Source organism: Muntiacus reevesi, chromosome 2, assembly GCF_963930625.1.
Source record: "Muntiacus reevesi chromosome 2, mMunRee1.1, whole genome shotgun sequence".
Lineage (NCBI taxonomy): Eukaryota > Metazoa > Chordata > Mammalia > Artiodactyla > Cervidae > Muntiacus > Muntiacus reevesi.
In genome coordinates, this window is record NC_089250.1 from 264,358,548 (window position 1) to 264,385,438 (window position 26,891).

General features: G+C 41.8%; 1 protein-coding gene and 1 pseudogene across 1 annotated transcript; both read right to left on the bottom strand.

The window, feature by feature from the left end:
- Positions 1-9,585: 9,585 nt before the first annotated feature.
- Positions 9,586-17,828, bottom strand: ZNF285 (zinc finger protein 285). The gene is given in 3 exon segments (XM_065919372.1): positions 9,586-11,084; positions 13,550-13,674; positions 17,815-17,828. Coding segments are annotated over 3 exon segments (1,638 nt in total).
- Positions 17,829-18,169: 341 nt separating this feature from the next.
- The window catches only part of LOC136161448 (large ribosomal subunit protein uL30 pseudogene), a 36,684-nt pseudogene continuing 27,962 nt past the window's right edge, over positions 18,170-26,891 (bottom strand).

Sequence of the window (26,891 nt, forward strand, 5' to 3'; positions counted from 1 at the left end):
GCCTACGGAGACCTCCCGGACTACGCTTCCCAGAATTCCCGACAGGAGCACGGACACAACCACCGCCTGGAGCGGAAGTTATTCAACGACGGTATTCCCGTACTACACTAACCAGAATTTCCAGGCACGTCCTAGCCTTCGAAAGGGCTGGTTGCTATACTGAGCTTGTGGATTGTATTTTCACAGCATCCCCGCTCGGAACGAATTTCGTAACCCCGCCTCCCTGGAGCCGAAACGTTCCAAACCTAGAGCGCTCTACTGCGCAATTCTGTATTTTCTCCAGCAGACAATGTATTAACATCGCCTTTTCATAGCGTAATTGTCTCTGGGATTATTAAGAATTCAGTGTTTTCTTTATGCTTTATATAGTCTCTTAATTATCTACAGCGTTTCATTATTCATTATTCAACCATTATTTCAGTAAAGTATCAACTTGCTATTACTTGAAATAAAATACAATAAAAAGCTGAAGATGCTTGAGAAAGCTTACTGAAAACACAATCATTTACATAGCTTTCTTGGTCTTTTACAAACTATTCCTTCCAGACTAGACAGCAAACAAATCAAAATGAGGTTGGGGACTGCAAATAGCTTGGTTCAATTCCCAACTCAGGTTCGTAGTAGTTGGGTGACCTCAGCTAGGAAAATTACGCTGAGTCTCAATATCCTCCTTTTTAAATGGGCAGATAACCCACCTCCCTGGACTCTTGTGAGATTAAATGTGATTTGTATCAAACCCTTAAAATGGCTATTATCAGTATTATTTATGCCCAAGTATTCCTCCTACCCACTCCTATTCAACAAATATTTAAACATGTAGCAGAATGTGTAATAATTATTAAAAGAAACTTCTCCACTGAGAAGAGAGATGATATGGCAAAAAGAAGGATGCTAAATCCTACTCAGGCTGAGGTTCTGCGCTAGGACCTGGAATCATTCAATTCTCCTTCCTACAGCCCTCTTCAAATTAGGGCTAAGAAAGGAAAGGAAGCAGGAAGAAATCAGAACTCTATATCCCTTGTGCATGCACATTATCCTGGAGACACATACCAATTCCACTTCTGAGACAGAAAATGAACCCAGAAGGAATCAAGGAATAGCCCAGATTCCTGCAGGGATCAGAGGGCTAGTAGTACTGCAGGTGGAAATCTGATCTCTTCCTGGACTCATACAAGTTTTCAGGTAACTGAACATCTGGAAGCAAGATCGCTTGGAGAAGTATCAATGACCTCAGATATGCAGATGACACCACCCTTATGGCAGAAAGCAAAGAGGAACTAAGAGCCTCTTGATGAAAGTGAAAGAGGAGAGTGAAAAAGCTGACTTAAAACTCAACATTCAAAAAACTAAGATCATGGCATCCAGTCTCAACACGTCATGACAAATAGAGGGGGAAACAATTTAAACAGTGAGAGACTATTTTCTTGTGTGCCAAAATCACAGCAGATGGTTATTACAACCATAATATTAAAAGATGCTTGTTCCTTGGAAGAAAAACTATGACCAACCTCGACAGCATATTAAAAAGCAGAGACATTACTTTGCTGATAAAGGTCTGTCTAGTCAAAGCTATGGTTTTTCCAGTAGCCATGTATGGATGTGAGAGTTGTACCATAAAGAAAGCTGAGCACCGAAGAACTGATGCTTTTGAACTGTGGTGTTGGAGAAGATTCTTGAGAGTCCCTTGGACTGCAAGGAGATCCAACCAGTCAGTCCATCCTAAAGGAAATCAGTCCTGAATATTCACTGGAAGGACTGATGCTGAAGTTTCAATACTTTGGCCACCTGATATGATCTGACTCATTGAGAAAGACCCTGATGCTGGGAAAGATTGAAGGGAGGAGGAGAAAGGGACGACAGTGGATGAGATGATTGGATGGCATCACTGACTCTATGGTCATGTTTGAGCGAGCTCCAGAAGTTGGTAATGGACAGGGGAGCCTGGAGTGCTGCAGTCCATGGGTTCACCAAGAGTTGGACACGACTGAGTGACTGAACTAAACTATACATTCCTCAGGAAATACATTAACTGAAGAAACCTTTCAACCTTTTATTTGTGACTATCTCATTTAACTCTCCAAACAATTTTACTAGGTAGGTAATGTCATGCCCCTTATTTTACAGAAAATGAATCCCACCTCTTTTAGGTCATCACAGAGCACTAGGTTGAATTCTCTGTGTACCCACAATTCTTGATTATGCTCCCAGAATTCCCCAGGAGATAATGGTCACACCATGCCCCTCTGCAGAGGCAGTTGGCCACCTACACAAAGCTGTTGGACTACACGTCCCAGAACCCCAATGTCACTGCCTTCCTAGGACAGAAGGTCAGCTACTACCCTTAGAACCTGGATTACATTTCATATGATTCCAGAGCACAGTGAAGCAACTTGATTAAACATGTTCACTTATTGGATAATCAATCTAATTTTTCATGTATTTACTTGCTATAGCAACTGCTTCTTTTAAAAACTTGCCTATTCATATCTTTTGTAGTCATATCCATATTCCTACTGGGGTTTCATTATCTTAAGATTCATGTTAAGGATTTTAATCCATTTTCTAGCATATATGTCAAATAGGTTAATATACATCAAACAGGTCAATATTTTCAGCCCAGTTGACTGTCTTTTATGTATGCTGCCTTAACATTGGGAAATTAAAATTGCTTCATACAGAATTAATTGTTGTTGGCTGGAGCTTTGTGCATCCATAATGAGCAGCTTTTTCTGTGCGCCATTACTATTCCACGTGCTTTAAAATTATTAACTTCATTTAACTTCCACAATCCCATTGAGCAAGTACTATATAATTATGCCCCAGCGACTGATTCAGAGATTAACTTGCCCAAAGTTATAACACTAGGAAGTGGCTGTGCTGATTGCGAATCAAGGAGAGGCTGGGGGAATACAGAACCCAGAAGAGAAGTGAAATGAAATGAAAGTTTTAATCACTCAGTCGTGTCTCTTTTTTTTTCCCACCCCTGTCAGTCGTGTCTGACTCTTTGCGACCCCACGAACTGTAGCCCACCCGGCTTCTCTGTCCATGGCAAGGTTCTCTAGGCAAGAATACTGCAGTGGATTGCCATTTCTTCTCCAGGGGATGGAACCATGGTCTCCTGCATTGCAGGCAGATTCTTTACCTTTGAGCTACAGGGAAGTCTAAAATTTTGCTAGTGGCCACAAGTATAGTGCGTGCTCAGTCGCTTCAATGATGTCCGACTCTGTGCAACCGCATGAACTGTAGCCTGCCAGGCTCCTCAGTCCATGGAATTTTCCAGGCAAGAATACTGGAGTGGGTTGCCATGCCCTCCTCCAGGGGATCTTCCCGACCCAGGGATCCAACCCGTGTCTCTCCTGGGTCTCCTGCACTGCAGGAGGGTTCCCCGGGGAAGACCATCCATCAAAAAAGTCATGTATTATACTAGCCCGCTCCCAACCAACTGCTCTGCAAACGCTGGGATTTTCTGCCGAGAAGGAAACGCAAATGCTTCAAACCCTTGTCACCCACCGACCATCGCTTCTCTTCCGGGACCACTGTTGGCCCCTTGCCTAGACTGAGCAAGCGCGCAGCTGTTACTGGGATTCAAGTCACCACTGCATAAAGGGAGTGATGGCCGCAACCTCCCGTGAAACGGAAGTTCTTCCGAGTCACTTCGCAGGTTCCGGAGGCTCTCCGAGAGGGCAACACCCCGCACTCCTGAATAGGAAATGCTGTTGATTGCATGAAACTTCTGAACTACAGTTCCCAGAAACCCCAAAGGGGTGTGGGAGGTATGGGACTACAGCTCTGCCTGTCTGGGGTGGAACTGCTTCCGACTACACCTCCCAGAATCCTCTGCATGGTAGTGATTCCGCCTTCCCTCCACTATTTCTTCGGGTTAAACTCAACCCGAGTCATTTAAGCACGGTTAGCATTTGGCCTTTTTCTTTTTTGTAATTTTTTTTTTCCCAAGAAGAAAACTAGAACGTGGGGATTTAAAGGAAATATAGATATCTGGGGCGGGAGGCGGGGAGGGGGGGAGAGAAGCTTCTCACATGTGAAGAAATTGAACACATGTTAGCAGGAAAGCTATGCCTATGACAAGAAGACTTGCTCTGTGCTGCACTGGACATCGACCTTAAGGAACATGGAATCTCCGACTTGGTTTGACTCCACTGTCTCTATATATGCCTGTATTCATCTACCTCTGACTTTGCTGTCTAGCATATACTATTTCCTCAAGGTGCCAAGCATAAGGAGTTCCAAGCACAGGCCATGAAACAAACTGCCTCCTTGTTTCTGATGAATGAGAAGAGCTGCATGGGCAAAGAACTGGAGAAAATACTGTAATAGGGGAAAAGTCTCTTTCTTTGGAATTTTTTAAGTTCAAACTCAAGCTTTCCTTTGACTACTCCTGTATTGTTCTTTTTGATACCATATATTTGCTATGAATATTTCTTTTCTACCAGTCTTTTTAGACGAGGTCATTATTATTTAGGGCTGGGGGATAGGTAAGTTGATGTGGGAGATGGAGTCCATATAACTACAAGTGAAACTACAGGAAGTATGTACTTAGTACTTTCCCCTGGGCAGGAAATAATTTAAAAAGTGAAACTTCTAAAAATAGTACATAAGTACTGAGAACAGTAACATGAAGTACTAAATACATATAGGTTAAATTCAACACTCACCAACATTATGCCATACTGGCTTCATGTATCACTTTAAAATTTTGTTACTAAAGAATTTTAAGGACTCCCCAGGTGGTGCAGTGGTAAAGAATCTGCCTGCCAGTGCAGGAAACGCAAGATATGCGGTTCGATCCCAGGGTCAGGAAGATCCCCCGGAGCAGGAAATGGCAACCCATTCCAGTATTCTTGCCTGAGGAATCCCATGGACAGAGGAGCCTGGCGGGCTACAGCCCATGGGTTTACGAAGAGTCAGACATGACTGAGCACACTCATAAAGAATTTTAAAGCAGTCTTTAACACTATCATTTCCTTTCAAATATCATATTGCTTAAAAATAATAATATTTTACTGCTGACTTACTCCAGTAAGTATCCAAATAGATGAATTCATTGTATTTGATTGCTATCTCACCTGAGGCTCATTTATTCTAAAACTATATTCTACACTATTTACAGCCACCATCTCTAATGTCCTTGAACTGTTGGAGAAACAAAGATGTCAAATTATGTGTCTGAATTCTGGATTTGTCTATTGGCTTCTCGTACTTTCTCCTCAAAACTTATAAATGTCCTATAAGTAGAATTTTTATTTAAAGGCTATCTTAGATACAGGTTCTTTTTTTTTTTTTTTTTTCCTTTTGGCAAAAACATGTCATAGAAGGGAATGGAAATATTTGAATATAAAACACATGCTGTTCAAACAAAGCCAATGCACAGCCTGGGCAAGTTTCTGAAGAGAAAAACCAAAAGAAATAGCAGCAAATATGTTAAAAACACCTACCTTAAAACAAGGAAACCATTACCACAAATCACATCTCATGATCCTCTGTATTACAAATTCTATCTTTGTGAAAGGAAAGAGAATATTTGGTAATCTCGGTTTTGAAGTTTCACATATATTAAACAGGATAAGATAAAAGCAAAATTTTTTCAGATGAGGAAAATAATTTGGAGAAAACATTTCCTATGTTAAACATATCCCCAATTGTGTTAAATCCCCCAAACAAACCTTGCAGCAACACTGAAAAGTGAAATGTAGAGCAGTGGTGGAGGATTGGTCCCAGTGCTGCTCTGCATCCTACTCTTGTCTATTAGAGATCATACTTGATCTTTTATAAATTGATGTTTTCCCCAAACAATATGTGAAAACTTATAGGTCTAAATCATTTTAATGGTTGATATTATTCCTTTCTGTGGGCTTCCCAGGTGGTACAGGGGTAAAGAATGCACCTACCAATGCAGGAGACTCAAGAGATGCAGGGTCAATCCCTGGGTCAGGGACATCTCCTAAGAGAAGGGAATGGCAACCCACTCCAGTATTCTTGCCTGGAAAATTCCATGGACAGAGGAGCCAGGTGGGCTATAGTCCATGGGGTTGCAAAGAGTCGGACACACCTACACATTATTCTATTATATGAGGATGACATAATTTGCTCAATCTCTTATTCATGGAACTTTAGGTTGTCTGCAATTTTTATTATTGCAAATATTCTTAGAATACGCTCCCTTCTTTAAACCATCTTTTCCAACCCATGCAATCGTGTCTTAAAGACAAATTCTGAGCAGCTGCATTAGTGGTCGAAAGATAATGCTCCTTATACACTTTGATACATATACATACAATCCTCTTCAGAAGTGTCACACTTTTTTTTTTCATTAGCATATGGTAAGGATGCTAACTTCTTTCTATTTCCTTACTGACACTGAGTTTAGCTAATATTTCACTATTGCCCACCTGAATTGGTAAGAAAGTAATGTTTCAGGGATGGTTTTATTTGCATTTGAATGGCTGTTTCATATACAAACAATAACTAGTATGAAAATGTAATGTTAAAAACAAAAAAACTAAAGGGACTTCCCTGGTGGTCCAGAGGTTAAGAATTCACTTTGCAATGCAGGGGTTTCAATCCCTGGTCAGGGAACTAGGATCCCATGGGCCACAACTAAGACCTGATGCAGACAAATAAATATTATTTTAAAAAGGAAAGAAAACTAGAGATTAAATATGATCAAAATAAACAAACAGATACAAAAATACATCATTATTGAAGATAAAGATACTGTAAAGGTATGTCCTCCAAAATCCAGCGATAATCCCAAACTGAATCACAGTTTTGGTAGGAACTTGACAAAAGGAGCACCTTCTAAAAACCCATTATTAAACAAGATGCTGAGAAAGAGTGGTGTCTGCTTCTAATAATGAACACTTTGGCTTGGCCCTCTATAAGTTATTACTCACTTCTGTAAATGTTAGTTTTACTTAATTTAAAAAAAATTGTATTTAAGGTGCAAGATGACAAACTTTTTTGCTACACATTATAGAGTTTCTCTACTGCATGGGATTTCTTATGGTATAGACTGCACTTGTGGTCAACGTTTTACCACATGTACATCACTTGGAACACTTCTAGGATGAATGGCGATTCTCACTGAAGAATTCCTACCTAGACCACTTAAATGTCTGCACTGCCACAAATTGGTGCCAAGATTCAAAAGTTTTAAACTGTGAATTCTAAAGTTGCTTTCTTGTGTGGATGCTAGTGACTGTGAAGTTTGTTGCTATTAAATCCCTCTGTACTAGTCATGACACCCTAAGAAATGTTGTAACAAATAAACTGCCAAAATCTTAGTCAGTTCAGTTCAGTTGCTCAGTTGCGTGGGACTCTTTGTGACCCCATGGACTGCAGCACACTAGGCCTCCCTGTCCATCACCAACTCCCAGAGTTTACTCAAACTCATGTCCATTGAGTTGGTGATGCCAACCATCTCATCCTCTGTCGACCCCTTCTCCTCCTGCCTTCAATCTTTCCCAGCATCAGGGTCATTTCCAGTGAGTCAATTCTTCGCGTCAGGTGGCCAAATTATTGGAACTTCAGCTTCAACATCAGTCCTTCCAATGAACACCCAGGACTGATCTCCTTTAGGATGGACTGTTTGGACCTCCTTGCAGTCCAAGACTCTCAAGAGTCTTCTCCAACACCATAGTTAAAAAGCAACAATTCTTCGGCGCTCAGCTTTCTTTATAGTCCAACTCATTTCCATACATGACTACTGGAAAAACCGTAGCTTTGACTAGCAAAGTAATGTCTCTGCTTTTTAATATGCTGTCTAGGTTGGTCATAACTTTTCTTCCAAGGAGTAAGCATCTTTTAATTTCATAGCTGCAATCACCATCTGCAGTGATTTTGGAGCCCCCCAAAATAAAATTGTTCACTGCTTCCATTGCTTCTCCATCTATTTGCCATGAAGTGATGGGACCAGATGCCATGATCTTTGTTTTCTGAATGTTGAGCTCTAAACCAACTTTTTCACTCTCCTCTTTCACTTTCATCAAGAGGCTCTTTAGTCCCTCTTCACTTTCTGCCATAAGGGTGGTATCATCTGCATATCTCAGGTTATTGATATTTCTCCTGGCAATCTTGATTCCAACTTGTGCTTCATCCAGCCCAGCATTTCTCATGATGTACTCTGCATATAAGTTAAATAAGCAGGGTGACAATATACAGCCTTGACATACTCCTTTACCAATTTGGAACCAGTCTGTTGTTCCATGTCCAGTTCTAACTGTTGCTTCCTGACCTGAATACATATATCTCAGGAGGCAGGTCAGGTGGTCTGGTATCCCTATCTCTTTAAGAATTTTCCACAGTTTGTTGTGATCCACACAGTCAAAGACTTTGGCATAGTCAATAAAGCAGTAGATGTCTTTCTGGAACTCTCTTGCTTTTTCGATGATCCAGCAGATGTTGACAATTTCCTCTGCCTTTTCTAAATCCAGCTTGAACATCTGAAAGTTCACAGTTCATGCACTGTTGGAAGCCTGGCTTGGAGAATTTTGAGCACTACTTTGCCGGCATGTGAGATGAGTGCAATTGTGTGGTAGTTTGAGCATTCTTTGGCATTGCTTTAAAATCTCAGTAGTGTAACACAATAAATGTTTATTTCGCATTAAAAAAAATTACAACACAGATACCCAGTTTTCCCATTATTCCAGTTTGGAAGAAACAGCCTACAAGATCAGCACAAGTAAAGAAAAGCCTAGAAGACATCACAAGATGCTTTTGCAAAGGCCAGCCCAAGAAGTAGCCTAAATCACTTCTGCTCACACTCCACTGGTTAAAATGCAATGATGTGGACCCATCCTGAACTGCAAGGCCTGCTGGGAAATGGAGTCCTTACTGTGTGCCAGAAAATAGAACCAGTAGGAATATGAATACATATCAGTGTCTCTGTCACACCCTTAAAATATCACTTCCATAGAGATTTTTGACTGTATGAAGAATCTAATGGATTTGAAAACCTGAGTATGGCCTAATTCTTACCATACTAATAACAGAGCTTTCATTTCTGAGCACTGTTTTGAATGTTCTTAGCAGAGAATACATTTCTAGAGGAGATTCTAAAAACAAACAAAAACAAAAGCAAAAACACCTATAGGTTTTTGCTGGACTGAAGTTCTTGCTGGCCCCATCCCAATTAGAATTTCCTTCCTGGGCACACCCATTAATGGAAATTTGACCTCTAACTACTGTCATTGCCACAAACAGCCCATTTGTCAAGAATCACTTTCTTGGCCTATGACAGCTGATGGGTATTTCAAGGAAGGTGTTGACAGCCACAGTAGTTTCCTGGAATGTCCTTAAGAAACATGTGCTTTAGTGCTGCATGCTGACATCATGGGTGGCAGCGTCCCTGTCCTTTGCTCCTCCAACCCTCCTAATAGCTGAATAAGTGTCTATCATCTGGAACACCTAGAGTGGCTTCTGTTTTCCTCACTGAGCCCAGACTAGCTACATTTATAATGTTTCTGTCCTCTTGTGCAGTCTTAGTTGAGTAAGAGGGTCCAACCTATATATTTCCTGAGGCTTGTCATGCTCATGACATGCATAGTCCATCCCATCCCTATGAACGCTCTAATGGGCAAGAAGATATGAGTTACAACTGATGCCCTCCCCACACTCCTTACACTAATAGGGCCTCTCTCCTGTGTGGACTCAGAGATGAACGTGAAGATCTGATTTCCAACTGAAGCCCTTCCCACACTTGTCACATTTATATGGCTTTTCTTGGGTGTGATCTCTCTGATGTAAGTGAACATAGGAGTTGTAACTGAAGCCCTTACTACACACTTGGCACGTGTAAGGCTTTTCTCCTGTGTGAACTCTCTGACGAGTATGCAGAACTGAGCTGTAGGCAAAAGCTTTCCTGCACACATCACATTTGTAGGGTTTCTCCCCCATGTGGACCCTCTAGTGAATGTGCAGGTGTGTGCTTTGGCTAAAGCTCTTCCCACACTCATCACACCTGTAAGGCTTCTCCACCGTGCGCAGCTTCTGGTGAACTTGGAGAACTGAGCTGGAACCGAAGCATGTTCCGCACTCACTGCATTTGTAGGGTTTCTCCCCTGTGTGAACCTTCTGATGGACAAGAAGGTTGGAGCTCTGATCGAAGTCCTTCCCACACTTTGTGCACTTATATGGCCTTTTCCCACTGTGGACCCTCTGACGGATACACAGGAGTGACCCGAATCCGAACCCCTTCCCACACATGTCACAGGTGTAAGGCATCTCCCCCGTGTGGACTCGGCGATGGTTGTGAAGAGAGGAATCGCAACTGAAGCCTTTGCCACATTCCATGCATTTATAGGTCTTGTCTCCTGGAGGACCATTGGGATTCCTAGGAAGGTCTGAGTTCTGTCTGCAGCCCTGAGCCCACTCTTGACCTTCACAAATTTTCTCCCCTGAATGGGTTTTATCGTGAACAGTATACTGTTCACGATGTTTATAAGATTTTCCTCCAGTGTGAGCACTGTGATGAACACGAGCATCATCTGTGAAGCCCATTCCAGAGTTATTACATCTGAAAGCGTGCCACACTGCATGGACCATGTGACTGTGTTTGACTGTTGACTTTATAACCAAATGTTTCCCACAGTTGGTGTATCTACAAAGTTCCTCTGCTTTACATTCTTGGGAATCATCATAATCACGCAAGGTCTGAAGGAAGCTGTCATTACACCGAGCACATCCATCCAGTTTCTCTTCTATCTGCTTTCTCTGAGGATTATGGGGCTCAGTCATTAGGTTGCCTTTCTTCCAAGATTCTCAGGTAAGGACCTGTGTCAGGCTTTTCCAAGCTGTAATGTCTTGATTTTCTAAATAAATGGCATTTATTACATGGTTTTCATTTTCAGAAATCTTTAGAGACACTCCTGTCCACTCTTCACAGAGGGAAATGTCTCCTAAATATTGGGGACAATCTCCTTGCAGATTCATAATAACATAATCATGACTCACGATCAATTCACTGATCCTTTGGTTCCAAATTTGTCAAAAGTAGAGCACTTCTGGTGAGAGGTAACTCAAACCTTTCCCCTGAAGGTTCATAAGGTTAGGGTTTAAAATCCTGTCTTCTCTGAGAAGAAAGAATTTGGCGAAGCAAACAAGTAGATCATCTGTCCAAAGGCTCTGAGGATATGAAGCTGGGTGGGATGAGAAGTTGCCACTGGATCCTAGTTGTGTATGAAACAATTAGAAACCTAGTTATTCTAATCTGTGAGCTGCCAATCAAAAACCACTGACTGCAGATGCATCAGAAGAAATACTGGAAACAATTTATAAAGGAAGAAATTCACCTCTCTGCTATTAGAGTCGTCCATAAAAAGACTTTAGTCATTTTGCTAATTTGTTTTTAAGTAATGGATTTGATATCCATGACCTCTAAAGCCTGTAATTTTTTCAGCAATATTTAAAAATAAATTTATCTAGGATAACTTTGCTTCCAAAATACACAAGCTTTTATAGTTTTAAAGCACATATTCCCTGTGAGATAACTTTAAAACTTAATAAATGTCAGTGTGGGTACTTTTGTAAGAATTATGTACATCTGTGAGGCTTTAAAGGGAGATGCGCTTTTAAACACTGTACATATTGAACCACACTGAAATGGAATGTACCCTTTCTGTACTTAAAATTTGTTGTTCATTGTGAATTCATTTTCAACATGTTCTTGGTTATTGCTGTTTCTGACTGAAGGGGTGAGTATACATTAGAAAGAATCATCATAGCTACTACACCATGTGACTATTTATTTATTTATTACATGATATGAAGTTAGAAGAACAAAAATACATAAAAAACAAAACAAAAACCCCCAAACATAAGAGGAAGGCTCCCATATGATTCATGTAGTATATATAATAATGGAGTTCTGGACATGGTGAGAGATATAAAGGACCACAGAGACCTTCCAGGATCCTGTGGAAGGTTGCATAAACACACAGAGACCTTCCAGGATCCTGCAGAAGGTTGCAGAAACAAGCAACAAGTCCTCTCTCCTAACCATTCCTTTCCTTTACCTCAACTATTAAATGTGATAGAACTATCATGTATATTTGTGTACAACCTGTACAACTGTACACAGCGTGTCTACAGCTGCAGTGGAGATTGAAATGGGGATAATATTGTGAAATATAAGACATCCTTTTTATTTTCCCGAGGTTCTCTGGCTTTGTGAAGAGAAAAAATCTATCAAAACCCTGTAGTCCAATTCCCAACTTCTCCCCTTTGAGTTTATTGCAGAATTTCTTGTTAGAGATGGCTAGGAGAATGGGCAGTGTGGAACTGTTCATAGCCTGGCACCCAGGGAAGCAAGATTGTATGAAAGGTTCATAAGAAATAGAGGGTTGATGGTCACAACACCTTGGCACCCAAAAACAGGCTTCACAAAATGTCACAAATATCATCTGGACAGTGCTCCTAGTTCAAGATAATTTTCTGATTCATTTTATTGAGTGACTTTGGTTCATAAAGTGGTGTCAGAGGAAACAGGAACAGGCTTAAAGCAGTAGTTTTCCAACTGTTTGGACTGTACACATAGCAAGAAAAGCATTTGCACTGTGACCCAGTACCTACACAGAGACACAGACCAGAAACTAAAATACTGTGATCAGTTGAGACTTTCCTTACCAGGTGCAATGTACTCTGATAAATCCTTTTGTGTTCTAGTCCATGGATTTGTTTTGCTTTTTAAAAACTGCTAGCTATGACATGGTCACTTGATTTCAGTAATCACCAATGGGGTCAGCCCTGCACATTTAGGCCAAGGAGCCCTGTTTACAATCTGTGGACACAGCAGTACTTCACGTCACCTGGTTATTACAAGCACAGGGCTGATGGTCAGACTGGGAGGTTCAAATCCTAGTTCCTCTGACAAGCTGGGTGATCCTGGGCAAGTTACTTGTCCACTCTGTGCCTCAGTTGTTTGCTCTGTAGAAGGGGGACAATAAGAGCAACTATCTCGTAAACTGAACTGAGGTCATAGATAGCTGTATACAGGGCTCTGAGAAATTGAAGCTAGGATAGATACTGATCAGCAAGAGAGCAAATAAGTGGACACTCATAGTGTACTGACTACCAACCAGATCCTAACTTGGTTCCTTTAATACCAGTTTGTTCAAAGCATTGGTTTAAAACAAACAAACAAACAAAAAAACCACATTGGTTTTATTCTAGAGGCAACCAAGGGACCAAGGCCTTGGTAATGTGAATTTCCTCAGTCTTGTTCTGGAAAATATGAGGGAATAAGAGCCTAAACGTGTGATGAGATCAGCGTAGGCTTGCCAACTGCATCGGATGCCCGCAGGCAGGGGGCACAGGGTGGGGGAAAGCTCCCTCACCCACCCACAACTCACAAGGGACCACCTGCTCACAGTTATCTGCTAAAACTCATTAACTGCAGGTTGTCATCTGCATGTGTATCTCTTAGGAGGTTTCTGTTTGTGCTCCAACAGGAATATTCTATCCAGTTTGAAGCTGATCACTTGAGAAAATGGGACCAGTGGTTTGATGCTTAGTTACAGGGGCTTGTTGTCCTCACCCACGGAGACGAGGTTCCTGAAGTTCTCCAGCATCACGTCTTGGTACAGGTTTATCTGGGCAGAGTCCAAGAGTGCCAGCTCTTCCTTGGAGAAGACCATGGCCACGTCCTTGAAGGTCAGTTTCCTAAAACATCAAGCACATGGCACGCTCATCATCTGCACCACTGACTTCTGGAAGAAGAGCTACACTGGAAGCTGCTGTACCAGTCATTAAGTTTTTACCTTTTTGCTCCAAATCCTCTTTGTTCCCTGACCAGGAATTGAACCTGGAGCCACAAGTTTGAAAGCATGGAGTTCTAACCCCACCAAGGAATTCTCCAAACCCTTGCTTTTGTTTTTTTCAAAAAATATTTACGTATTTGGCTGCCTTTCAGCATGATGGTTGCGCCACAGCATGTGGGATCTTAGTTCCCAGACCAGGGATTGAACCCACGTCCCCTGCATTGCAAGGTGGATTCTTAACCACGGGATCACCAGGGTAGTCCCTTACTCTTGATTTCTGTACTTATCTCTCATGGCCCAGGGACAAGCAGCTCATCGACTGGTACTGGTAAGCAAACTGAACTTGGGAGGAGCCCTGAACCAGACATCCTGACATTTCTGAGCCTGTTTCTTAATTTCTCCAAAGGAAATAATAACACTACCTCTCCCAGCTGTTATAAATAAGGTAAAGTGCCTACCACACAGAAGTCTCTCAAAAATTGCTGACTTCCTTTTGGAAAATAGAGATATCCAGCTCCTCAGAATGGACATGGCATTTAAGAGAAAGAAAGGAAACTTCAGCTTACCTGGAGCTTAATCATACTGTCTTCCTCTTAGAGAGAGCAGGAGCCAGAGAAACCAGAACTGCAAAGAAGAGAGAATCCATGAGACCGGGGGTTTAACAAGTTGTGAATGAATATTGGTTCCTTCTGGGCTGGACAGTTTTCTCACACATTCTTCTTTTTCTCCAAGATGTCTTTTCCTCTCGTCTCACTCTCACCAAACCAAATTCCTACCTCCTCAAACCTCCCGCCCACCAATCCCATCCCAGACACCTGTATAACTCCTATCTCTTTCCTCAAGCTTTTGGGTCAAACTGCCACATTTTTTTTAATATTTATTTTTTTGGTTGTGCTGGGCCTTAGTTGTGGCACACGGGGTCTCCCGTCTTGATTGCAGCATAGTTGTGGCATGTGGAAATCTAGTTCCCTGACAAGGAATCGAACCTGGGCCCCAGGAATTGTACTAGGAGCTTGGAGCCTTAGCTACTGGACCACCAGGGAAATCCTGCCACTAGGTTTTCAACATAATGAATTTGAGGGGGACACAAACACTCAGACTACGGCAGGTACCACTTCTGTGACAGAATTAAACTGCAGCGGCTTAATTGCCTTCTGCCTCTGTCTCTAAGCTCAGAGAGAAACAGGGACTGCATTCCCTCATGTAACACATATTTATTAAGTGCCTACTGGGTGCCAGGCAGTGATGTGGACACTGAAGATACCACAGTGATCAATGTTATGGAGCAAAAGATTAAAAAAGCAGGTAAGGGGGACTGGGAGTGAAAGAGGGTGGTCAGGAAATGTCTCACTGAGGTGATACTTAATGAAGCAAGAGAGTGGGCAATGCAAGTATGTGTACAGAGCATTCTAGACAGAGTAAATAGCAAGTGCAAAGACCTTGAGGTGGCAGCATGCACATGGTTCAAGTGGAGTGAGTGTGGGAATGAGCAAGAGGGAATGGAATGCAGGAAAAGGGAGCCAAGTGGTAGATGCTATGAGAACACTTGAAGGTTTGGGCTGCTGGTCTCATTAGTTAGAAGTAATGGGAGGATTCTGAACAGAGGAGTGACATGATTTAACTTAGGTATTAGCAGGATCATGCTAGCTGGTGTGATGAATGGACTGCCAATTGGATTGACTATGTATGAAATGGACAACTAGTGAGAACCTACTGTATAGCACAGGGAACTCCACTCAATGCTGTGTTGACCTAAATGGGAAGGAAATCCAAAAAAGAGGGGATATATGTACAGCTGATTCAGGGCTTCCCCGGTGGCTCAGACAGTAAAGAATCTGCCATCTATGCAGGAGACCTGGGTTCGATTCCTCAGTTGGGAAGACCCCCTGGAGGAGGAAATGGCTGCCCACTCCAGTACTCTTGCCTGGAGAATTCCATGGACAAAGGAGCCTGGCAGGCTACAGTCCATAGAGTCACAAAGAGCCAGACACAACTGAGTCACACACACACACATACACACGCATAGCTGATTCATTTTGCTGTACAGTAGAAGCTAACAGAACATTGTAAAGTAGCTATACTCCAAAAAAAAAAAAAAATGAACTTTAAACCCCCACAAAAACAGAACAGACATAAAAAGAATGGATTACAAATGGTTAGAAGGGAAGCAGGAGACTCGTTAGGTGGTTTTCAGGAAATCCCAGTCAGAGATGACGGTGCCTTGGATCAGGGAAGTGGAGGTGGAGGTAGCGAGAAATGGCAGGGACCAAGATTTATACCGATGATCCGGTCAACAGGATCTGTTGATGGTTTGCATGTGGGCAGAGAAAGGAAGACAGGAGAGGAATCTTCAGCCTCAGTTACTGCAAAGACGGAGTTGCCCTTGACAGAGATGGGGAAGTCCATACGAGGGACAGGTTTTGTAGGGAGGATCAGAAGTTCAGTTTTGGCAATAATAGGTTTGAGATGTTGAAAGAGACACCAATATTCACTATTCAGAGATAGAAATATTCAATATTCTGAGAGAGAAATGAAAAATTGTCCTACTTACAAGGGACAAAAGATATAAATGACCAATGAATCACCTTCACAAAGAAAGGAAGAAAACTACAGAATTTTATTGAAAGGCTTGAAACTCTGCATCTCAGAGCTCACAGGGACTCTCAGGGCTTTGGGGTCTAGTCTGAGGGGGATTTCCAAGGTCTGGCCCCACAGACTATGTGCAACTAAGAGGAAAATTCAACCTTCCTATGCTTCAGGCATTTCCTAGCTAGTTAAGTGGAAAATTGTTTCCAAAATATTGTATTATGGAAATTTCTAACATATACAGAGGCAGACAGAACAGCACAGTGAATCCCCATGTACCAGTCACTTGGCTTAAACCATGATTAACATGTGGTCACTCTTGTTTCAACCACACCTCTACCCATTCCCCACACATTCACATACTATTTTGAAGCAATTCGCTGACATATTATTTTGTCCACACATATTTCAGTAAGTAGTGCTAAAAGATATGAAATCATCTTTAAAATGTTAATATTACACCTCAGTAATTCTCTAATTTTATAAAATGAAGAGTCAGTGTTCAAATTTGTTGACTGCAGTTTAACAATTAAAAGTTTTTCTTATAATCCTCAAAGATAGCACTCTCTGTCTTCATACTGTATTCAGAGACACACTCCTGGCCCGAACACACAGAGAAGGGATGTACAGTTTGAGTTGACCCCCTCAGAACTTTCGCCCTAAAGTCAAGAATGCCCCGCTGGAGTTAAGGGCTGCCACACCCCAAACGCAGAAGCCTTTAGAAACTAAGTTTCCAAGGATGCAGAGTGCCGAAACGAGGAACGAACAGACCAAGCTGTCCTTCCTATCAGAGGGGACCCAACTGCTTGGGTCAATTCCTCTCCCCATCAGGGAGGGAGGGTGTGTGGGGGTGTGTGTCGCTCAGTCCTGTCCGTGTCCGACTCTTTGCGACCCCATGGGCTGCAGCCCGCCAGGCTCCTCTGTCCTCTCCAGGCAAGAATACTGGAGTGGGTTGCCATTCCCGTCTCCAGAGGATCTTCCTGACCCGGGAATCGAACTCGGGTCTCCCGCCTTGCGGGCAGATTCTTTGCTGACTGAGCTACCAGGGAAACCCTTCCCATCAGGGGCGCATGGCCCAAATCAGCATCTCCAAAACTTGAGCCCACGCCCCCTGCCCCCGCCTGGGTTCAGAGATGCACGTGCCAAGACTGACACCAACCCTGACCCGGAGTTGCACATCCTACAAACCTGCAGAGGCACCAGCTCGCAAACCAGCCCAAGCTCCCCACCCCCTACCCCATTCCAGGGAGGTCGGGCCGAAGCTCCTCACCACTCCACCTCGCCAAGAAAGTCCTTTTATCTGTCACTAGTCCCCGCTTCCAACGCCTCCCATTCCAGTTCACAAGGTCGGGTTACAGTTTCACAGCCCCCATCCCCCATACACAGTGACACCTCAGAAGGGGGCGCGGTCCGAGTCACACTCACCTCAGCGCCCCACACAAATTGCTCACAGCACCCGTCCCGGACCATGGCGCATGCGCGAGGTAGCCTGTGGACTACAATCCCCAGAAGCCCCTGCGCAGCACTAGAGGCCGCGCCAGGTTGCTCGTGGTTCACTGTGCTGCAGGGACCACCTGGACTCTATCCTTATTAAATAGTAACAACAATCACAGTAGCGATAAAATAACAGCGAAATGTTAATAATAATTTTTTTGAAAATCTCTCTCTGCCCAAGATAAAAAAGAAGAGTGAAGAGTCAATGTCTTACCACCTAAAAATTAACACTTGTTACATTTTAGTGAAAAATTTTAAAGGTACTTATTCTGTAGACATATCCTTTACTTTTTTTGTTTTTGTTTCAATTGTTTATTAACTGACCAGATTACAAAAATAATCCTGGTAGATACCTTAGTTCATCCTTCTAATAAGCCTGTTGATCTGGTCTTCCCTGTTGCCAGCATCTCCACCTTCTACAAAATGGGTGGTCTTTTTCTTCATTCCACCTCGTGGAGAAGACAGTCTAAAGGGCCACGGGACGTTGTTTGCTTCTTTGAAAGGTTTTCCAATGGTATCGATCTCATGAATCAGATCCTCCATGCAGATGATTCCGTATTTCCCAAGAGATCGAGCAATCAATGCGTTGTCTGTCAGGGCAATTCGCTTCTTGTTGATTTTTCCATAACATCGCTTGTAGATCAGTTCATTTATGGACTTCAGATTTGGGTACCCCCATGCAATGTATGGCTCCACAATTCTCAGCATGTTAATTGAAGCCTTGTTGGGCTTCACAAAGGTGCCATTAAAGATCTGCCAGAAGCGAAGGAGCTGTGGCACCTTTCAAACCTTCAGGCTCACACCGGTGATGCCTCTGATCCTGATGACAAATGCCAATTTGGGTTCCGCGGGTACATAGAAGTTGCTGGCTTTTAGTGCCATCCTAGCCATTCGAATTTCAGTTCTGTACCTCTGCCTGTATTCCTTGTGGTAATGCTTAGCTTTTTCATAGATAAGCTTCCTCCTTGCCTTTCGAAGCATCTTTGGGGCAAACTTCTTTCTTGGGCACTTGATCTTAAGCTCTGCAAAATTCTTTCGCTTTTTCTTAAAGGTTTTTGGCACAGCAGGAACCTTCTTTTTCTTCTCTTCTGCTCCCTCCTTGGTTCTAGACGGGAAAGAGGCTATCCTTTACTTTTATAAACACACAACTTTTCAATTAAAATTTACTTCCCTTTTTTTCCAGGGTTTGTTTCCATTTAAGGAGACTCTGGGAAATCTTCCACAGGGCATCTGACATAACTCTGTACTTTTCCCCTTAGGAGAAGCAGAAAGACATAAGAACTAGTCAGTAGGTGGTGTCCATTATCAGGGAATTGTAGGAGTTTAGGGTTCTCTTTAAAGAGATATATTTCAACAAATTATGAAAACATGGAAAGCTTTCACATTCTCTTTGAAATTTCCCCTGTAGGGACTTAATGCTTTTTCTCATTTTAAGGTTTTTATTAAACATCTTCATTTTTCAATGCCTTAAATTTGAATTGGGATTGAATTGGGCCTTAAAATTAAATAAGGATTATATTAGAGCCTATAATTCTGACCTATAAAGAGTAAAAAACAAACAAAACACCCCCAAAATGGATGAGAACCATCTCTGTCAGCTCTAATTCTAGATTAGACAGTTGGTGATTGGCAGGAGCTGAAAGGATAACATTCAATGATAGGTTAACATCAAAATTTGGGCACACAAAGAGAACAGTGAAATAAATGCTTTGGGCCTGTCTCTTGTCATTTGATGTCTTGACATTTCAGTTTCACTGTGACTTTTGAAAAAAATCTAGTAAAATCTACCAGAGAGATGAGAGTCACACTTAATTATGGCAGAGCCTAACAGTCTTTTTTTGTCAGATGGAGAGGAGGATGGTTTCTATAATATGCCTCAGTAATATTTGTGATAAGTAGGTAGATCCTCCATTTCTGAATTAATTTATCCTCTTTAGCCCCTCCTCTCTGACCTCATCTTCCATTACTTCCTCACTTACCCATTCTGATCCAACCATATTGGGCTTTGTGTTATCAGTCAAACCTGATCACTGTTCCTCAGCTTGTATGTTCTTTACCTCAGTGGCCACAAACTTTGCTTCACCTTCTTTATTCTTTGCTCAAATATTACTCTCAGCGAGGTAGTCTATTTAAAAGTGCAACAGTCCCGGGCACTTCATCACCTGCCTCACCCCACTTTCCCTTTCCCTTCAGGTACTTATCACCTTCTAAAATGCAGGCAAGCATACCTTGTTTTATTGAACTCCAGAGATGCTGCGCTTTTACAAAGTGAACATTTGTGGCAAGCCTGTGGCAAGCAAGTGTATCAGCACCATTTTTTCAACAGCTTTTGCTCACTTTGTGTCTCTGTGTCACACTTTGGCAATTCTTGCAGTATTTCAAACTTTTTCATTATTGCTGTATTTGTTAGGGTGATCTATGATCAGTGATCTTTTGAATTTTTTTTCTTTTCTTTGTTAAAAACCTTTTATTGTGATCAGTGATTTCTGATGTTAACTGTTGCAGAAAGATCACAACTCACTGAAGACTCAGACGATGGCTAGCATTTTTTAACAAGAGTCTTTTATTTCTTATTTTGGCTGTGATGTGTGGCTTGCAGGATCTTAGTTCCCCAACCAGAGGTTGGGTCCACAGCAGTGAAAGCACCCAATATTCCCCAGGAAAAAAGTATTTTTAAATTAAGGTGTGTATATTTTTTTAGATATAATGCTATTGCATACTTAATAGACTACAATATACAGTACTACAGACATAAGTTTTATGTACACTAGGATACCAAAAAAATTCATGTGACCTGCTTTACTGTAGTATTTGCCTATAGCAGTGGTTTGGAATCAAACCTGCAAATCTTTGAGATATGTGTGTCACTTAGATTCCTTTCCTTGCAGCCTCAGGTAGCAGAAAGGGACTCAGCCCACCTCATGCCTCAGGTCTCCTGAGTCATCCAGGTGGAGACATCAGACTGGAGTTATGGTGCACTATCCTCTGTTGAAGCCAGGCTTGTGGGCTCCCAAGTCCCAGCGGGCCAAAATGTAGGACAGAAGTATTAAACAGGTCCTCCCAATGATACAGGGCATCTCATCTTCTACCAGCCAACAAAAATGATGCAGCCTCTGAAAGTATCTAAATCACAAATTTCACAGTTCACTTGTATACCTCACATTTGGTACTAGGTACTAAGTGAACAGTAGAAAAAGAAAAAACATTATAGAGTTTATAACATGGATCCTTGACCACATGGGATTATTCCAGCAGACTAATTTTTTTTTTACACAATAGCTTTACTGTTGTTATAAAATTGATGTATACTTTTTAAAAAGAAATCTGTAGAAGTCCATGAAAGTATTACAGACCCTGTATTCCATCTGCTAGAAATAAGCACTTATGATACTGACCTTTCACACATATTTTTCTTTCTCTCTTTATAAACACACACACACACACAATATTAACAAAATGGGGTCATAGTATACTTGTCTTTCTACAAGTTTTCCTGTTCTCTAAATAGTTTGTAGGCAACTTTCGATGTCATTACAGGTGTGCCTGAATGTTTTTAGTGGTTTGTCCTCATATACATATGCCTTAACTTACTACAACTGGAGAATTAACATTTGTGGGGTTTTCCTATGGTTAAAAAAAAAAAAAATACTGAGCTTGGCCGTATGCACACATCTTTTTCCACATGTGTAATTATCTCCCAAGTATAAATTATTACACACTTATTGCCACTTTGAAGGTTACACAAATTGAATTTGAGGCACTGACAAATTCTTTCAAAAAATGCTACCTATTTTCATTCTCATCAATAAGTGCGTAAGAGTGCATGTTTCCACAGCTCCACGGACATGGCTTTAGTGAACCTGTTTTACCACTGCTGTTCTTTTCTGACAAGTTAAAAATGCTATTTCTGAATTTTAAAAATGTATGAATATTTGTCTTATAAGTTGAAAATAACCCAACCCTCTATGAAATGAAATGGGTAAAAATATATTCATGATAAAGGTAAAACAAAATCCTAGACATATATTTAAGAATATTCAGAACCTATCTTTTAAAATCTCTAAAAAATATGACTGAAAGATCATTTAAAATACTTTAGTAAGTGGAGATAAATAGCATTTTCAAAATGGGAAAAAAATCAGCATTTCAAATATGCAGATTCTTTCTAGATTAACCTACAAATTCCATCCAATGCCAATGAAAAGCCCAAGCAGATTTCACTTAAAATGATAAAATATATTCCTTCAGTTTACAGAACCTTTCTATGAGAGCAGTTTAACTCTGTGAGATAAGATCCCATCACAGAAGCACAAGAAAATGTGCTAGACACACATTACCCAGGCCTGCCAAGAGAATGTCTCTCCTTGAAGCCATTCCTGGCCTTCTAAAGGTAACTTGCCTCAATGAATGTTAACATTATCTGTTACTTTTATTTTTAATAACTTTTTTTAATCTTTAAAAAAAATATATATATATATATATATTTTATCTGTTACTTTTTATAAAAAGTATCTTTTTTTTTTTTTTTTTTTTTTGCTGTGTCACACAGCACATGGGATCTCATTTTCCTGACCAGGGATGGAAACCTCACCTTTGCATTGTAAGTGCAGAGTCTTGATCACTGGACTGCCAGGGAAGTCCCTACAAAAAACCATGTCCTAAAATGTATGAACATTATTGGTTTGAGTAAGGGGACAATATTTTTCCTACATTTGTCCTGTTTATAGGTATCTTCCCCCCGCCACAAAGACTGTGTATCCATCCATAATCTGCTCCTAGGATACATTCTCATTACGGTCATCATTTGTAAAACCTCCCTCCTAGGCCACTTCTGTTCAAAGTGACCATTTTCACCGAAGCCGCTGGCCAGGTCATTGCCTTAAGGACTATTCAACTGTGCAACAGACTCTTGAAGACTGAAGTTTGTGACTGAAGTGCTTTCCCTATTTACCAAACTCCCAGATTTTCCCTTCCTAGGCAGACCAGCGGCTATGAAAACATCAGCCCTTTCTGAGGATCTCCACACACATCACATCTATAATGTTTTTCTCTTGTTTTGACTCTGAGATGAAGGCAAAGCTCTAACTGGAGACCTTGACTCACATCTACTTGTAAGGCTTCTCGCTTACATGCACCCTCTGATGATTTCACAGACCTGAGCTGTAACTGAAGCCTTTCCCACACTCTACACACCTGTAGGGCTTTTTTTTTTTTTTTCTTTCTCTCACACATTGGCTGCACTACATTGCATGTGGGATCCTAGCTCCCTGACCAGGGATCAAACCTGCGCCACCTGTGTTGGAAGGGCAGAGTCCTAATCACTGGATCGCAAGGGAAGTCCAGCAAAAGAAATTCTGAATAATATTTTACACACACATTTACTTCTTTATTTTAATAATGCCGTTGTTGATAACAACAGCAATGCCGAACACCATTACATCGCTTCTATGTGCCAAAGAGGTACACATACTAACTTCTTTAACCCTCAGAGGAACATGGAGGTAGGAACTATCATGATCTTCATTTTACAGAGGAGAACACCCAGGCACAGAGAAGATAGGTGGCCGAGTTAAGTTTCTCCAGCATGCCTGAGGAAGCATTCAGCTGGGACTGCGGCACACAAGCCTGGTCTCAGAGCCCACACTTACTGGGCATTCTCATCACACCGCCTCCCAGGGTAACTGTGAGGCTGGGTACGTGTGAGCTGAACCTCCGAAGGGCTCCATCTGTGGCTATGTGTTCTGTGAGCATATTCAGGAGGAATCAGGCAATACGGATAGGTCTGGAGACATAAAAACCTCAACATATCCAGGTCACTGCTGGCGAGCCAGCAGACTGTTGTATTTACTGTAGCATTCCATGTGACCTGAAAAATGTGCCCCTGCTGTCTGATACTCTTTATTGGTTTATCTTTTCTCTTTTAAGGTTCAGGTAACACGAACCTGTTTATGGCCATGAATCTGTAGAATACTGGAGGTAAGTGAGAAATCCATCAGAGGATAGAGTCAACCTTCTGGAACAGACTGCCTGCCACTGGCTTGCTTGTCTTACACTGCCTGTCTCTATCAGAGGGAAGGAAGCTCAGAGACCGCTTGCTCCCTCTGGGTATGCTACTCTCTAGAAAGCATGAAGGCAGCATGAAAAGCTAGGGACTGAGTAAGAAAAATGAGGCTGCACAATAATCACCTACCACAGTACCTGTTGTATCCACAGGAAAGATCAAGGTTAGGTAATGGCCTCTGCGTGGCCAGCTAACCCTTCACTGTCATGCTGGGACTCTAGCCTGGGGAACGGCTACTGTGCTTCCCTGGTTGGTTCAGTGGTAAAGAACCTACCTGTCAACTCAGGAGTGGCAGATTTGGTCCCTGGGTTGGGAGGATCCCCTTGAAAAGGAAATAGATGGCAGAGGAGCTTGGCGGGCTACAGTCCATGGGGTCACAAAGAGTGAGACACGACTTAGCGGCTAAACAACAAGTACTTTTCTTAAAGTTACCACTTAGTATTAACATGTTCACACTATAGAAAATCTCACAATATTCTCAAACAAATCCACAATGTTTCACAGGATGCAAAGGCATTATTGATGTTTTGGTGTAAATTACGTAGAGAAGGGACTTCCCTGGTGGCTCAGACGGTAAAGAATCTGCCTGCAATGCAGGAGACCTGGGTTCGATCCTTAGGTCAGGAAGATGCCCTGGAGAAGGACATGGCAACCCATTCCAGGATTCTTGCTAGGAAAATTCCATGAACAGAAGAGCCTGGCAGGCTACAGTCCATGGGATTGCAAAGAGTTGGGACATGACTGAAGCAACTGAGCACACAGATACATATAAATATTTTATAATATGTAATTTATAAAATATAGTTTATATGTGTAAGATTTACTAATACATTTTTATATATACTATATGTAATTTACATATAAAATTTTATATATGCCTATCACTCAATTTTTTCTATTTGTATAACTACAATTCTAACCGATTCTTAAGAATCAGTTATTAAATCAATCTCTAAATCTAATTTTCATTTTACCTTCTTTCCTGTCTCACATCCAATGGTCCCTCAAGTATGATCACCAGGCCAGCAGTATAAGCCTCACATTGGGATTTATGAGAACTGTAAGCATAAAATCTCAGGCTTTACCCAGTTCTTACCTGCATCAGTGATGCAGCAGCAATGTGAAACTAGGGCTCCTTGATCAATAGCTTAAGAAAGAAAGATAGAAATGGGCTTGTACTATCTCATGGATAACGGATTAAAAACACTGTGAGAGACATCTGGGTGGTGTTATATATGCCACAGAGACCACTAACCTGGGTGGAATTCCTACCAGCCAAGCAGGAGCACTTTGAGCAATGAGAAACTGTTAGTCGAAGAAAAGCATTCTTAGTCTGTTAGGACTGCTATAGCAAAAGTACCTTAAACTGGCTGTATCAAGGCACCCCACCTCCAAGGAGCAGTGCTGCCTGGGCGCAGGAGGGCTGAGAGGAGCTACTCCACGTTCAAGGTCAGGAGGGGCGACCTCGTCCAAGGTAAGGAGCAGTGGCTGCACTTTGCTGGAGCAGCCGTGAAAAGATACCCCACGTCCAAGAAGAAGCCCAAATAAGATGGTAGGTGTTGTGAGAGGGCATCAGAGGGCAGACACACTGAAACCATAATCACAGAAAACTAGCCAATCTGATCACAGGACCACAGTCTTGTCTAACTCAATGAAATTAAGCCATGCCATGTGGGGCCACCCAAGACGGATGGGTCATGGTGGAGCAGTTTGACAGAATGTGGTCCTGGAGAAGGGAATGGCAAACCACTTCAGTATTCTTGCCTTGAGAACCCCATGAACAGTATGAGAAGGCAAAATGATAGGACACTGAAAGAGGAACTTCCCAGGTCGGGAGGTGCCCAATATGCTACTGGAGATCAGTGGAGAAATAACTCCAGAAAGAATGAAGGGATGGAGTCAAAGCTAAAACAACACCCAGTTGTGACTGGTAATAGAAGCAAGGTCTGATGCTGTAAAGAGCAATATTGCATAGGAACCTGGAATGTAAGGTCCATGAATCAAGGCAAATTGGAAGTGGTCAAACAGGAGATGGCAAGAGTGAACGTTGACATTCTAGGAATCAGCAAACTAAAACGGACTGGAATGGGTGAATTTAACTCAGATGACCATTATATCTACTACTGTGGGCAGGATTTCCTTAAAAGAAATGGAGTAGCCATCATGGTCAACAAGAGAGTCCAAAATGCAGTACCTGGATGCAATTTCAAAAACGACAGAATGATCTCTGTTCGTTTCCAAGGCAAACCATTCAATATCACAGTAATCCAAGCCTATGCCCCAACCAGTAACACTGAAGAAGCTGATATTGAACAGTTCTATGAAGACCTACAAGACCTTTTAGAACTAACACTCCAAAAAGATGTCCTTTTCATTATAGGGGACTGGAATGCAAAAGTAGGAAGTCAGGAAATACCTGGGGTAACAGGCAAATTTGGCCTTGGAGTACAGAATGAAGCAGGACAAAGGCTAATAGAGTTTTGCTAAGAGAACGCACTGGTCATAGCAAACACCCTCTTCGAACAACACAAGAGAAGACTCTACACATGGACAACAGATGGTCGACACCAAAATCAGATTGATTATATTCTTTGCAGTCAAAGATGGAGAAGCTCTATACAGTCAGCAAAAACAAGACCGGGAGCTGACTGTGGCTCAGATCATGAACTCCTTGTTGGCAAATTCAGACCTAAATTGAAGAAAATAGGGAAAACCACTAGACTATTCAGGTATGACCTAAATCAAATCCCTTATGATTATACAGTGGAGTGAGAAATAGATTTAATGGACTAGATCTGATAGACAGAGTGCCTGAGGAACTATAGACGGAGATTTGTGACACAGTACAGGAGACAGGGATCAAGACCATCCCCATGGAAAAGAAACGCAAAAAAGCAAAAGGGTTGTCTGAGGAGGTCTTACAAATAGCTGTGAAAAGAAGAGAAGTGAAAAACAAAGGAGAAAAGGAAAGATATTCC